The 15,918-nt window shown below is 44.8% G+C and overlaps 2 protein-coding genes across 6 annotated transcripts in view; one reads left to right on the top strand and one right to left on the bottom strand.

Moving 5' to 3' along the window:
- The window catches only part of ARFGEF1 (ADP ribosylation factor guanine nucleotide exchange factor 1), a 170,890-nt gene extending 166,723 nt beyond the window's left edge, over positions 1 to 4,167 (top strand). For all 3 annotated transcript variants that reach the window (XR_010598896.1, XM_005311372.5, XM_065585718.1), the window contains 3 exons: positions 468 to 606; positions 1,694 to 1,811; positions 2,741 to 4,167. Coding sequence is in view for 2 of the 3 variants with exons in the window: in XM_005311372.5 (XP_005311429.1) it covers positions 468 to 606; positions 1,694 to 1,811; positions 2,741 to 2,905 (422 nt within the window). In the remaining variant the exon portion in view is untranslated. The remainder of the gene's footprint in view (positions 1 to 467; positions 607 to 1,693; positions 1,812 to 2,740) is intronic.
- A 10,645-nt stretch (positions 4,168 to 14,812) lies between these two features.
- CSPP1 (centrosome and spindle pole associated protein 1) overlaps positions 14,813 to 15,918 on the bottom strand; it is a 140,312-nt gene continuing 139,206 nt past the window's right edge. For all 3 annotated transcript variants that reach the window (XM_065585721.1, XM_065585719.1, XM_065585722.1), the window contains one exon: positions 14,813 to 15,819. In XM_065585721.1, the coding sequence (XP_065441793.1) occupies positions 15,593 to 15,819 (227 nt within the window). In that variant the 3' untranslated portion in view covers positions 14,813 to 15,592. The remainder of the gene's footprint in view (positions 15,820 to 15,918) is intronic.

Below are 15,918 nucleotides of genomic sequence, written 5' to 3'. Positions count from 1 at the left end.
GGTTGGTTACTTAAATATCTGACATTTCTTTTCTTTTAAAAGAAACTTTCCTTTCAGAAAAGGAAAAAGATAAAATAAAAATGTGTGATAGTTTAGTTTTGTTTGTTTTTTTTATAACAAGAGCAACATAGGCGCCAACTCCGTGGGTGCTGAGCACCCAGCGGCAGCCCCCCAATCAGTTTCCCCCCCAGCGTCTCCTGCCTGCTGGCGGGCCCCGCAAATCAACTCCTCCCACTCCCTCTCCGTACCTGCTGCCTGCCGCGAACAGCTGGCAAATGATTATGGTAGTAGACAGAGACCCCAAACAACAGCACTGCCCTATGGCGCTACCTGCTGCAAGATCTAAATAAATGGGTAATTTGTAGTGGCCGCGTACTGGCAAACAAGCATTTTTAAAAGATAGAAGTACAAAGGGAAAGTTCAAGATGAAAGTAACAAATTTAAATGTATTCCTTACATTTCTCCAGGTTTTAAAGGCAAATCAAAGCCTAATCTTTTGAAACAGGAGACTAGTAGCCTGGCCTGTGGGTTGCGCATTCTTTTCCGCATGTACATGGATGAAAGCCGCACCGGTGCATGGGATGAAGTCCAGCAAAGACTACTGAAGTAAGATCATTGCAATAGCTGTAACATTAAAATATATATTTAAACATGAAACACATTAATGTGCTCTATCTGATTTGCTATATGTACGTTTATATAGTGTTGAAAAGGAAATAGTACAGTGAAAGTTACAGCTGAAACGCCTGATGTGGTGTAGAAGAGTGCAGTTCTTCTGATCTCTGCTCTCTCTCTGCCCTGTCCATAAAACCTTGCAAAAGTGGCAGAACATAGGGTGGTGTCAGCCTTAACCCTGGTGTGTGCCATGTGGGGGTGGGGCGGGGAATTTCCTTTGCTCCTAAAGTTTTTGTTGCTGTTGTTTGTTAAAGAGGGACAGGAGGTCAACTTTTCACATGAATCTGAGAATAGACACCATTTTTCTTTGAGAATTCACTACATACTCTCACTTGTAGGAAATGACCCAGATGCCACTGAGCTTCAGGAACCTACTGACACACAGTGCCTCTTGGGGGTATTGGTTATTAATTATTCTGAACTCTCATATTTGTTGGAAGAAAAATTTTAGTCTACAAAACCCTTTCAAGTGACTGAACAATATAGGACTTAAATATGGTGGTGATAGCACTCAGATTTACAGACTATACAGTGACTCTGAAAGACACATAAATCTGTGTGAGGTTTGTTATCACATCCAGAAATTATATGAAATATAGAAGTACTTTAAGTATCTCTCTACTTCTATAATTTTCTAACACCTCTGAGGGAGCCTGCTACTACTGTTTTGTGTAATATATTTGAAGAAAATATGATAGGCCTGAGCATGATAGCACTGGCTGGGGCAGGCACCTCACTTTGCCAGGCCAGTTCAATCCTGATCGGCAGCATCCCTGATATTACAGTCCTAGGACTGGTAAAAGTACCAGTTGTGCAAAACTGGAACAGGGATGGGGGTTGAGATTCTCTCCCCTACTTACATTTTTTAGGGCACTTCTCATTTATTTTGGCTAATGAGGCTTACACTCCCTTTCCCAAAATGGTGCTATTCTGGCCAGGGGCTCGTTCAGTATTGATTATGGTTACAATAGCATTTGCAAACACTTTGTTACCTTCTGTAATTTTATGTTCTCTATAGTGTCTGCAGTGAAGCTCTAAGTTACTTCCTTACTCTTGCATCAGAAAGTCACCGGGAAGCTTGGACTAATCTACTACTCTTATTCTTGACTAAGGTCCTCAAGATAAGTGATGAAAGGGTAAGTATTTGCATAAAAGATATTTTAAAATAAAATAAGCAGTACTGCAAATAAGAACTGGGTCCAAGTTTTATTATGCGAACACTGGTATGCTCAAAAAACTTTGAAAACATGAAGCCAAAAAAGTACTAAGATGATATATTGGCTTTGTAATTATAGACCTTTAAATGTTCATGCTGCTTTACAGACAATTGAGAAAATGTCCTGCCCTTAGGAACTTGCTGTCTAATTTGAGACAGTACATGAGGGATGATGACAGACAGTAGAGAGGAGGATGAGTATGGCAGGGAGGACGAGCATACTGTGATGAAATAACATGAAGACATGATACGTCTGCCTTGAGGACTGTCTTTAAAAGTTGTTTCCCACAAATAGCTACTATGAGGGAAGGATTAGTGGTTAATAAATATGTTCTTTTTCTAATTCTTCCCATAATGCCCAGTCCCTGTATACTCCTATGCTATGTGTAATAATGAATTTTGGAATGAATCTTCTGGACAAATTAGAATGTTTCAGCAATTGTACAGCAAGTAATTATTGTACTTTCATCTGAGACCTCCGCGGCCCCCACACCCCACTAAACTTTCTTGGGTTTAGTAAAATTTGATGCCATGCAGCAGATGTTAGCTGACAAGGTGCACAAATCTTAAGTGGAAAAGGAAAAACCCCTTCTTTCTCAGAATGAGCAATAGTTTAACAAAAAGTGTAGATACGGTATATAGCCACTGCAGGATACCTCAAAATACGTCACATACAATGAGCCTTCATCCAACAGCCCGATTATAAAATTGTACTTGAACTCCATTAACATTTGTCATCATTTTGTGTCTGTCTCACCTTGATGCATAGTATTTGAAATCCTACACTCTAAAGAACAGGCTTGTGAAGGTTGATGTATAATAGAATAACTTTATTTTTTTCCCCCTCAGTTCAAAGCTCATGCCTCATTCTACTACCCTCTCTTGTGTGAAATTATGCAGTTTGACCTAATTCCTGAACTTCGAGCCGTTCTGCGAAGGTTTTTCCTGCGGATTGGTGTAGTTTTTCAGATATCCCAACCACCAGAGCAGGAGCCTGGAACAAACAAGCAGTAGCAAGCGCTGACTGAATATTGCTCTGTTACGAGATTACATCCCTTGGCTATTTAAAAGGACCTGAGGCTTTGTCTGGATAGCCATAAAAACGGTTTCTTTGTATGGCAACATGTATCTAAGGGTTAATGGTACAGATACTTACAGCTGTAATTCAGGCTTGCAACACTCCAGTTCCTTTCAGTTTTCTGATGGATTATCTCTATTGGTTCTCTTTCCTGGCTCATGTTGAGCATAGAGTCAGTTTTTAGCACGGTCCTGTTGTCAGCATGGGCTACGATATCCTTTACTGTCCTAGATAGCAGTATAGCAACAGATGTTTATGGCGGGTGTGAAATTAAAACGTACCCAAAGAACTATATATGTAAAGGTTTGAACTTCTGCCAGAAGTACAACTCAGGAGAGCTGGATTTTGAAGGATAAAATGTTTATAGTGAAAAAAGAATGGAAAATTATTGTTCATGGTAAAAGGTATTTAGCAACTATGTCTGATATTCTTACTCTTAAAATTTTTTGCACACTCAGGCGGTCTGAGACATTGGTAATCATCCTTCTGTGAAAAATGTACAGAGATGCAGGTCTGTAATATAAATTATTAAACACTATACAGTTCTTCCTGCGTTGTTTTGTTTCTGTATTTTCTTATTGATTTGCTAAAAACCCATAACATTTTATGGTTTACCAAATGCACTAGAAGTTTGGGTTTATTTTTTTGAGTTATGATTTTTGTTTTGTTGTAGCCCAAAAGTTAGTGTTGCTGAATTTTGTCAAGAACAGAGGTAGAAAATCTCACCACTGACATAACTACCTGTAATATACTTGTTTTAGGGCTTTTAAATATAAAGAGCCATTGAAATATGATGATCCTTCAAGGACTGGAACTTGAATCACTGCAAACAGTCTAGGTTGTGTCTGCTGTCACTTTTTGTTTGTTTGATGTAGATTTCACTCTATGTACAGAATTTAATGTTGAATATATTAAAGTAACAAATCTGGCATGGTTTGGGGATGGTTAAATTTATTGGAAATGTATTCATACTGTGAATTGTGCCCTGATGGTTAAAGACAAGATTGTCAAGCATTCTGTATTACAGTGGATGTAGAAAATTTTTTCAGATGGACAAAATGTATATGGTACAGATATGTAAAGTTTTCTATGTAAAAATTCTGTACAACTTTCTGTACAATATTGGTTCTCATCTGGCATATTCTAATCAGGTTATAGGTCAATAAAGTTTTTGAATTCTTTCATCAGTGCAATCAAACCAGTGTAATCTGCACCTACTTGTTTCACTGTTTTCCTTGACATTTCATGCTCTTCATTCTGTTTTTAACAAATGAAGCTAAATATACTGAACTTCTAAGAAATAATATGATCACTCTGAGTGGGAGTGGGGATGCAGCCAGGAGCATAGCTTCAGACTTTAGGGGTTTTAATGGCTTGTTTCCCTCTGGTATAAGGCTGGCTTTTTTCCCTGTGGGGATGGGTTACAGTGGAAGGAGGCACTCAAAATGAACAAGGGCATGTGTTTGGTAGTTGGATAAAGAGAAATACACATTATGGTTGTTTGTCTTTCTTGCCTCTGAGGATATGTCCAGTGTGACGGGTTGGATCACAGAAACCCCCTGGGGGTTGCCAACTGTTGTGCCGAGACTACTTCTGCCCCTGCTTTCCCTGCCAGCTTGGGACTACAGCACCCTGTCTTGTTGAGCCAGACACGCCAGTCTGCTCCAACTCCGACCTAGGGTCTGAACCACGTGTCCCAAAGCTGCAGACTTAACTGAAAGCAATTTAAGAAGTGTTCCTATCTTTAACACTCAGATGCTCCACTCCCAATGGGGTTGCCCCTCCCCCCCAGGTATTAATACATACTCTGGGGTTTTTTTACAGGCAGCAGCCATTGTTTACATGCTACCCTGAAGGTCCTCAGGTAGACTTCTTATGTGGATTAGAGCCTTCCAAGATTGATTGTCCTTAAGGGGACACTCACTTTGCACATTCCTTTCTCAAGAAGCTGACCAAATGCTTTATTAAGGTTACTTAGAAATCAAGCAACTACACAGCCAATATTCATAACTTCAAACACAAAAATGATACATGCATACAAATAGGAGAAATAGATTCAGTAGATCATAACCTTTACAGAGATATTACATGGCATATGTAGCATAAAACATATTCCAGTTATGTCATATATACATTAATAAGCATATTTCCATAAAGCCTTGGGGGTGCACCATCACATCCATATTACAGTATGTAGCTGTGTCCTAATTCATGCGCAAGCAGACAAGTACTAGCTAAGCTCTTCTCCCATCATCCATGGTGCAGCACCACATGACCCATACCTAATTGTACATGTATCCACACTGGTGAAACAGTTACAAAGAGTAGGCTCTAGGTCTTTGGGGTATATCCCAGATTATCTCATTAACTAAAGCTGCTCTAGGAAGTGGTTTTAGCCCATCAACACTTCTAAACTTCCTGCGCTACATGTTTCTCATCTGTTAATTCAAGGTGGGGCCAAGTCATGGATCCAGCATAATCCTTGGATAAGCTGCTGTTGTTTGTGTCTGACCTGCTTATGCAGCAGGATTGATGTTCTGCAAGATTGTGGATGACATTTCAGGGGCAGGACTCAGAATCCCCTCAATTGCTGCAGCTTATGCAGATTCTCCCCATGTAGATCAACACTTCTGGTGCAGGACAACTAGCACACCAGGATGGGATGACCAACAGTGAGGCCAGAAGTTCCACAGTAGGAAAGAGACTTTCATGGAGCAGTGAAATGAGGGAGGCAATGCTGTTCCAGAAGCAGGTGGCTGTTGCCATCTAAAAACTCCCCCCCTGAGCCTGTTACAGTTACATAGCTAAGTTGTGGGGGTTATGGAGGTTTAATACTGTGCTTTACCCATGGGTTGTAGGTATAAATAAATAGCTTGCAGCAAATGGAGTGCTAAGCATAAGGATCAAGTGAATATCGAGCCAAAGGATTACCACAACAGTGTTCTGCAGAGCTTGGTCAGCCATAGAGGCAGGTTCATGAACACCAACCTGGGATGTACTGGAAAAGTGCATGATGCCAGGGTGCTGAAAGCTTGTGGTTACCTTTCCTCCCCTTCATTGACATGATCATCAATGGGTCTGGGCCCACTGTTAGGGGATGAGAGTCTGCCTTGACCACAGAGCACTTGGCAAAAAGGGTTAATTGCACACTTAGCAGTTGCAGGATGATAAGGGTTTGTAGTCAGTGCTAGCTGTACTGTTGGGGGATGCTGCACTCTGCCCATCTAAAGATAAAGGCAAGAATTTTCACATGGTATGAGCTCATGGAGTTTCTGTAGCAGGCCTACACACTATCAGAGGGCCAAGCACATCTCATCAGTACGATTGGAGTCCAAGTCAGCATGAGAAAGGAGGGATGCCTTGTGTGCCCACATACTTGCATCACAGGGTGAGGGGATGTGTGTTCTGCTGTGTACATGTTCATTTATTTGGTTACCACTGCTATTGGTTTTATAGGATTACAAGAATGTGACACTTTTAGGAAAGAATGAAGAGTCAGACAGGTGCCAAGCACTCACCCACACAGGTACTGTACCGTCAAATCAACTAATTAATACAGCCCCTGAAGACATACCTGGTGTAGTCTGTCCATCAATAACTACTTACAAGTGTGTAAAATAATATAAATAACTGAAGGCCAGGCTCCAGTCTCGCTGGCTGTGGAACAGAATGCCTCCTGGTCTCTTTCCACCTCTGGTTGTTGGGGGGTGCAGTACTCAGGATACATCTATCTCTTCTAGTTTGTGGACTTGTTCCCAGCCCACCTAGCTCCTGAGCTTTCCAGTAGCTGCATGGGGGATGGTACTGAAGGCTGCAGCCTAGGGGAGATCTGGGCCTGAGGCCTAGTCCTCTGGTCAGTTTGAGGAAAACCACTATCATTATCTTCCTTCACTTTTGGCCACTCCAGGTCATCTGTGACACTCTTCCTTTTCCCATCCTGGTTGAGGATCCTGTAGAAGTGCCTGGCCAAGAAAATGAACCAGCACAATTTTTCATGGGGTGATGGGGTAAAAATTGAAAGATTTGTACATCACCTAGCACAATAGGTTTCTGGGCTATGACTATGGGGCCTAGACCCCAATAACTCCCCTCCCCCTTTTACATGCTGTAATCAGGCAGAGCCACAGTTTGATACGGTTATCAATCAGGTATGCTTTTCTGTTATCTGTATACACTGCTTATTCACAAGCTCCTTCTTGCAATGTATCCTGACCAAAGATACCCCATGGTAAGAATTTCAGATTTAATTAGTTTTTAAAATTTTGCCCTACACCCCTCCTCCAAAAAACATGTCCCAGTCAGATCAGGGGCCTGGTATTAGTAGTGGTTTCAACATTAGTTCAGGCTGGAGAAGGCTGTGGGATGTTACTGGTCTGGAAATCACAGACTGTAAGGATTAAATTTTCCAGACTACTGTTGGAATCCCATCTATGCAAAGGAGCTTTTCATCAAGTGGGAACTAAACACAGTCTTAAGGAATCAAGAGGACGGGCAAGCTACCACTGGAGTAATTGGAAGTCTGCCCTACATAGAAACTATCTGTCTTGAGTTTCTTCTGCATGAAAAATTCTCAAACAGCACCTGCTAGGAGTGAGGGAAGATTCAGGCAAACACTAACAGGATGCTGAACAAGAATGCAGAAGATTGCAAACAAGCACAACTGACTTCCTTACCTTCCCTGTGCCCCAATCTGGACAGCATGCTACTGACAGTCTACAAGGGACTTTTCTACTTAATTCAGCCACTAGGTCTTAAATCATGCAGTCTGAGATAATATTTTAATGCTAGTAAAGATCTACCTACCATTCCTCTGCTATGCCAGTTACAAAGACAGCAGTATATGTGCTAGTCCAGTCTGTAATCCTGCATCTTTTTAAAAAATGCCAAGGTAGTAATCTGTTTTGTGTTTACATTTTTCTCCCCTGGCTGGCTTTCATTCAGGGTCACATAGGGAGGTGCAGCAGTGGCACCAGGAAAATGTTGTGACTTCCACCCTCAACTGAAGCAAAACCTATCACACTGCATGTAATCTTCATAACAACTCATAATGCAGAAATCCCTCCCCCACCTCTGCTACAATTTCCCCTATGGTAATAATGAAGATGGCAGACCCACTTTGCCTAGCTGTGGATATAGTTCCTGCTGCTGCTCCCCTCTCTCTCTCACTCCAGGTTGTTTTCTGGGCCCATCCCTGAACGAGTCCTAGCAGAACTGACCCAGGATGCCATCTGGCCACAGGGGCTGCTCCTGAGCTATCAGCACTGGTCTGTTCCTCAGAATCCACCTTCTCTTCTGGTGCAATCCCTCTCCCTCTGGTCTCATCATCAAGATCATCTACATTCAAAAGTATGTCATGCAGGCCTCTGGGCTCAGGGCAGTCATGAGCAACTGCTCAAACTCCTCTTAATAAGGCCAGATAGCAGGGGAGTTCCTGGAACTGTTGTTGCCATCCTTTAGCTTTGCAGTAGAGGGTCTTTAAGTGTTTGAGGTGCTCCCTGCACTGCACACCAGTTCAGTTTATCCCCACCTGCACATTTCCAACACTTCTCCCAAAATCATGCTGTTTGCTGTACTTACGCCACAAGTTAGCGAGAGCCTTGGCATGCGCCTCCAACTGGCTAGCAGCACACCAGGTGCTGGACATCTTCTAATGGCGTTTTGCAGAGCTGTGCGGAACTGAAGTGTTAAACACCAACCAAGTAGCTTCCAGTAGAGATGGGATGAAAAGGAAGTGAGTAGGCAGACGGGCTGGAACAAAATGGCACCAGGAATTGTTGGATGACTATCACAGCAAGCTCAGAACAAAAGCTTTAGCATAGAATCATAGAATATCAGAGTTGGAAGGGACCTCAAGAGGTCATCTAGTCCAACCCCCTGCTCAAAGCAGGACCAATTCCCAGCTAAATCATCCCAGCCAGGGCTTTGTCAAGCCGGGCCTTAAAAACCTCCAAGGAAGGAGACTCCACCACCTCCCTAGGTAACGCATTCCAGTGTTTCACCACCCTCCTAGTGAAATAGTTTTTCCTGATATCCAACCTGGACTTCCCCCACTGCAACTTGAGACCATTGCTCCTTGTTCTGTCGTCTGCCACCACTGAGAACAGCCGAGCTCCATCCTCTTTGGAACCCCCCTTCAGGTAGTTGAAGGCTGCTATCAAATCCCCCCTCATTCTTCTCTTCTGGAGACTAAACAATCCCAGTTCCCTCAGCCTCTCCTCATAAGTCATGTGCTCCAGACCCCTAATCATTTTTGTTGCCCTCCGCTGGACTCTTTCCAATTTTTCCACATCCTTCTTGTAGTGTGGGGCCCAAAACTGGACACAGTATTCCAGATGAGGCCTCACCAATGCTGAATAAAGGGGAACGATCACGTTCCTCGATCTGCTGGCAATGCCCCTACTTATACAGCCCAAAATGCTGTTAGCCTTCTTGGCAACAAGAGCACACTGTTGACTCATATCCAGCTTCTCGTCCACTGTGACCCCTAGGTCCTTTTCTGCAGAACTGCTACCTAGCCATTCGGTCCCTAGTCTGTAGCAGTGCATGGGATTCTTCCGTCCTAAGTGCAGGACTCTGCACTTGTCCTTGTCGTCCCAGTCTCCATGCTGCAAAGTTGTTGGGTAGAACAGTTCAAAATGAAACATGCTGTTGCTCCATAACATAGACCTACCTAGGGCTACTTCTGTGCTATGACCTAGGGGTGCGATTCCCAGCTCACACACATATACTCATGGTAGCTTGATGAGAGCTAGTGCAAGTATAAATAGTAGTGTAGCTACAGTGCTAGCGGTGGCGCGGCTTAGCCATGCTAAGTACAAACCTCCCTGAAACCAGTGGGTACATACACAGCCTTGCTGCTGCTGTCCATACTTGCATGGCTACACTACTCTTTATACTCGCACTAGCTTTCATTCAGGTAATAGGTGTCTGGGAGCTGGGGATTCACACTCTAGCTCATAGTGTAGACATAGCCTTAGATTAGAAGCTCTTCAGGGTAGAAACTTCAGAAATTACCTAAGACTGGTTGGGGACTTTAAGCACTCCTAGAACACCAAGAACAAACAACAACACAGTTTGGCTTGGAATTGGTGTCAAGGGTGTAGCTGGCTTAAAACTGGCAGCTAAGCCCTGTCCCTTCCCAATGCTCTGACAGGGAGCTTGGGGGTGCACAGCAAGAGAAGCTCTTGCTGATTTCTTCAAAGGCAAAACTGACACCATCTGAGACATCCTACCTCAATCCATGCCATCCCACCTGACCATACCCCTCTCTACCATTCCCTCTGCTGGTACTTAGTATGTGTCGGTTCTTCAAGTGCTTGTTCATGTCCATTCTCGGTTAGGTGTGTGCAGGCTGCATGCCCAGTCACTGCAGATTTTACCCTCTGTGGTATCTGTCAGGCCGGCTCTAGCACCTCTGGTGCCACGTGCTCATGCGCTGGTAATATGGGGTCAGGCCAGCTCCACCCCCTCTCAGTTCCTTCTTACCACCCACGATGGTCACTGGAACAGGACCGCAAGGCAATTCTCAGCGGTTCTTGTTGTATCTTCAGTTTGTCTTCTTGGTAGTCAGTGTCAATAGTTAGCTGGACTCTTGCATCTGTCTAACGGAGCATCCTCCGCTCCTGGAGCTGGGCATGCCTCGGTCTCTGGGCTTCAAACCCCGTGCTGCCTGCAGCAAGCCCATGCCGGTAAGTGACCCACACTCCAGCTACTGAAGTGTCAAGAGCATTGTCAAATCTTCCACGAGTTCAAGCCTCGTACGAAGGAAGAGGACAAGGAGGCTAGGTTAAAGTCAATCCCGAAGGAAGCTGCACCTAGACCGGTGTTGGAGACAAGCTGGTCGGACGTGGCACCGAGTACCTTAGTGTCAATACAGAGTGCTCCTCCTGTGGCACGGGACTCTTGGCACACAAAGCAGCAGTTCATGAGGGGACATTCCCTGATCTGAGGAAAAAGCATGGGGAGCCCAGCAGGGGGTGCTCTGCATTGGGCCACTCCCCTGTCCCCCTCCATAAGTTGCACAGTCAACTCTGCCCTGCTCGCAGGCACCGTTGAGTCTGGTGCAGGGGGGACATTGTGGCGCCAGCAGGATCATGGTGCCATCCATCCTGGAGGTGTTCTTTGTCGACAGGGACTTACAGGTGCTCTCAGTACCACCATCGCCAGCAGAACAAGAGCCGGCACCGGCGGTGAAGACGAGCAGAAGGGAGCATGTTGCCACAAGTTCCTATTAGATACTGGGTCCTCCAGTACCATTCAGAGGGAAACCAACCTTGCTGATGTCAGCTAAGACTTCCCTGCTCCAGCACCATTTCCCCGACCCCTATGGCACAGGCCAGTGGAATTGACAGGTACCGCTCCTCCATGGTCCCCACAGGATGACTCGTCTAAGTTGGAGTCGTGCACCCAGCCAGCCAGCCATATGTTCCCATGGCTATTGGCACCCAAGCGCATTATATTCCTTTACTGGATCCTGTTCCTGTTCTGTTTTCAGACAGTCTCTCCTACTTCAGCCCAGCGTGGGCCCCCATCACTTCGGACGGTTGGGTGCTGACTATGGTGGAGGAAGGTTACACTCTACAGTTTATTTCCACCTTTCCCTCTCACTCCCCATTCCCATCAGGGGACCCTTCTCACAAGCAACTTTTAGCCTAGGAGGTACAAGCCCTCCTCCGAGCAGGAGCCATGGAGGAGGTACCTCAGAGCTTGAGAGGGAAAGGGTTTTACTCCCGTTATTTCCTAATCCTGAAGGCCAAAGAGGATCTCAGACCCAACCTAGACCTGCGTTTCCTCAACCATTATCTCAAGGAACTGAAGTTCCACATGGTCTCCCTGGCCTCCATTATTCCCTCCCTGGATCCAGGGGACGGGTACACCTCCCTCGACTTAAAAGATGCCTATTTTCACACCTCCATATTTTGGGGCCACAGAAGTTCTCAGGTTCATCGCGAACCAGACCCACTACCAGTTCACCATCCTCCCCTTTGGCCTGTCAGCAGCCCCTCAGTTTTCATGAAATGCATGGTGGTAATGCTGGCCTACCTCAGGAGGTGAGGGGTGCAAGTCTACCCTTACCTTGACCGACTGGCTGATCAAGGGTTGGTCCAAGGCCCAGGTGAGAGCCAGAATCCACCTGGTTCAAGCTACCCTCCGAGCACTGGGCCTGCTGATAAACGAGCAGAAGTCAACACTCAACCCCATTCAGAGGATAGTTTATTGGTGCAGTGCTCAATTCCACCCAGGCCAGAGCCTTCCTCCCAGCGGCCCACTTCCAGACAATGTCATCCCTGATATCACAGGTCAAGGCCTGCCCCATCATGACAGCCCGTTTCTGCCTCAGATGATTGGGTCATATGGCCATGTGCACATAAGCAGTACAGCACACGAGACTATGCCTCAGAGCCCTTCAAGCATGACTGGCCTCGGCATACTCATCAATAGGTCATCATTTGGACTCTGGGCTTACAGTTCCCACCCAGGTCCTCACCTCTCTAGATTGGTAGAGGGACTCCCAGTTGGTAGGCTTTGGCGTTCCCTTCTTCATTCCAGAACCCTCAGTATGACTAATCTTGGATGCATTCAAGTAGGTTGCGGGGCTCACTTCGAGCACCTCAGGACCCAAGGTCTGTGGTCCCAGGAGGAACTCTCCTTACATATAAATGTCAGAGAGCTCAGAGTGGTCTGCCCAGCATGCCAGGTGTTTTACCCCAGATTGCAGGCAAGGTTATGAGAGTCCTTACGGACAACATGGCAGCCATGTTTTATATCAACAGGCAGAGAGGGGCACTTTGCTTGTGGGAATCGGCGTGAAGCACTTGATCCACCTTGAAACTTCTCACCTTCTGGGAGCTCAGAACAATCTGGCAGATCACCTCAGCAGATCTTTCTCCTCTCACCACGAGTGGTCCCTTCACCCCGATATAGCCAAGGCCATCTTCCAGTGGTGGGGGACTCCCCTTGTAGACCTGTTTGCAACCAAGCAAAATAGAAAGCATCAGTAGTTTTGCTCTCAATGCAGGCACAGCTCAGGCTCGCTCACACATGCTGTCCTGCTCCCTTGGACAAAGCACCTGTTCTGTGCATTTCCCTCCATTCCTTTCATGCACAAAATCTTACTCAAAGTCAAGCGAGACATAGCAAAGGTTATTCTTATAGCCCCAACATAGCCATGCCAGCACTGGTTCAACACATTATGGGGACCTGTCAGTAATGACCCCGATGCCACTCCCTCCCCACCTCTCCCAGACCTGATCTCACAAGATCACGGCAAACTGCTCCACCCAAACCTCAAGGCCCTCCACCTGACGGCGTGTAAGTTTCATGGTTAAACCCAGCAGAACTGGCCTATTCGGAGCAAGTCCTCCAGGTATTACAGGTAGTAGGAAACCATCTACTAGAGTGACTTACCTTGCAAAGTGGAAGTGTTTCTCTGTGTGGTCATCCCAATGAGGTCTCTCACCTGCTAGGACACCTCTCCAGTCTGTGCTGGAGAATCTGCTTCATCTGAAACATTGGGGCATATCCAATTTGTCTATTAAGGTACACCTAGTGGCCGTCTCAGCCTTCCACCCTCCAGTGGATGGTAGGTAGTTTTTTTCCCCCTCACGCAATGTCCATTCGCTTCCTCAGGGGCTTAGAGAGACTATACCCACAGATTTGTGAACCAAATTCCCTTGTGAAATCTAAACCTGGTCCTTTCAAGACTTACAGGCCCTCCCTTTGAAACGCTGGCATTGTGCCCCTTGTCATACTTCTCCTGGAAGGTTGCTTTCCTGGTAGCGATTACCTCAGCCAGGAGGATCTCATATCCGGTCCCTTATGTCAGAAATCCAGTATACCGTGTTCTTGAAGGACAAGGTTCAACTTTGCGCCTGCCCCATGATTCTCCTGAAGGTGGTTTTACAGTTTCGTAGTAAGCAGGCTATCTTCCTGCTAATATTCTTCCTGAAACAACACAAGAATATGGAGGAGCAGCGTCTCCACATGTACATTAGGCGTGCCCCGTCTATATAGAAAGGACCAAACTGTTCCGCAAGTCCATGCAGCGCTTTGTGGTAATAGCAGACAGAATAAAAGGTGTGCCAGTTTCAGTCCAAAGGATTTCATGCTGGATCACTTCCTACATTCGCATATGCTATGAGCAGGCAGCTGCCCCACCTCCTGCCCTCTTGACCGCCCACTTGACGAGAGCTCAAATTTTCTCAGCAGCGTTTCTGGCCCAAGTCCCAATTCAGGATATTTGCAGAGCAGCAACCTGGTTGTCAGTGCATACTTTTTCATCCCACTACACCATCACTCAGCAGGCTAGAGACGATGAGGGGTTTGGTAGAGCAGCGTTGCAATCCGCATGTCCATGAACTGAGCCCGCCTCCTAAGGTATTGCTTGTGCATCACCTAATGTGGAATGGACAAGCACTCAAAGAAGAAAAAGCTTCTGTAACTGATGTTCTTCAAGATGTGCTGCTCATGCCAATTCCATGACCCACCCTTCTGCCCCTCTGTTGGAGTTAGCCAGAAAGAAGGAACCGAGAGGGTACGGAACTGGCTGGGGCCCTCAGTGCATGAGTGCATATCTCCAGAGGGTGCTAGAGCCAGCCCGATGGATACTGCTCAGGGAAAAATCTGCGGCGGATGTGTATGCAATGCATGCACACTTAATGTGGAATGGACATGAGCAACACATCTTGAAGAACAACAGTTACAAAAAAGTTAGTAACCTTTTTTCTAGTCCTTGGACACCCCCCCCTTTATGCCATAGGCAGAAGCTAGTGTACCTATAGAAGCTAAGCCTTTCTTTAAGACTTCTCACCCTCATTTCCAAAAAAGGTGGAGAAAACTTTAAATTTTGGTAATAAAATATAATTTATTTTCATCAATTGTTTTAAATCATGACCATAAATTAAAAATTAACAATTCTCACTCAACAATATCTGCATTATCAACACAAATAGTAAGAAGCAGAAATGTATAATTAGAATTTTAGCACACAATTGATTGGGAAAAGAAAGCAAAATGTTAGTAAGTGGAACAGCAATGGTCAATTGTTTATAAATCTTTTGTCCATGTAGATCCCATAATAGTGATTCAGTAACTCTTGAATACTGGACAAATACAGGCTATAACAACAATCCCTTATCACTGTTTTTAAATAGCTACTGCTGCATTGAGGTAAAAAAAAAAATCACATGAAGTACTTGAGTAAAAGGAATAAGCTTTGTCGTTTATGCTATGATGTTGGCAGAATCATTCTAGATTCTTAGTTTTTATGTTAAAAGTTCTCTTTTATCTAATACTACATTCACACAAGCTTCAAACCTAAGACTGGAAATATCAGTACCATACTGACCAGTGTAACTTATAGAAAGAGTGCAAAAAACCTCCACTTCCCTACTTTGGTATAATAAACATCCTGTACAGAGTCTGTTTTCCCTTTTAAAGAAATCATTTACATTACAGCTTCTGCTTCTTTAACATTTCATTAAAAAAAACTATACATGTAGCTCACAATATTTATTTACAAAACTATTCTTACAAGAGAACATAAAATGAACATGTTAAAAGTGCAGTTGTGATTAACATTCCTTCTATGATTAAAGGCACAGCTGGTTTCAATATAGATTTATTTAACCATGTGCAGTTGACAGTCCCTGCCAACCAAAGGGTAATGTGTTTTCAGAAGAAAGTTTAGCCTGGTTTGACTGCCCAGCCATAAATCTTTTCAGGGTCTCTGATGTTCCAGGTCGCAGCCAGGGGTCTGTTGCTACTGTGTCAACAGAGGTGGGCCTTCTGCCACCTTTATATGGAAACTGCTTCAAAATGTCATCAGCATCTCCCAGGGAAATATCATCACCTGTGGAGGAGGAGAAACAGGCTTATAGTTTCCTCTTTAAAATAATCCCATCACCACAATGCAACCTTCTTGTTACATTTAATGTTTATTCCTTCTACT

Source organism: Chrysemys picta, chromosome 2 (assembly GCF_011386835.1).
Source record: "Chrysemys picta bellii isolate R12L10 chromosome 2, ASM1138683v2, whole genome shotgun sequence".
NCBI lineage: Eukaryota > Metazoa > Chordata > Testudines > Emydidae > Chrysemys > Chrysemys picta.
Note: the sequence above shows the minus strand (reverse complement) of the source record. Positions and strands in the feature narration are given on the sequence as shown.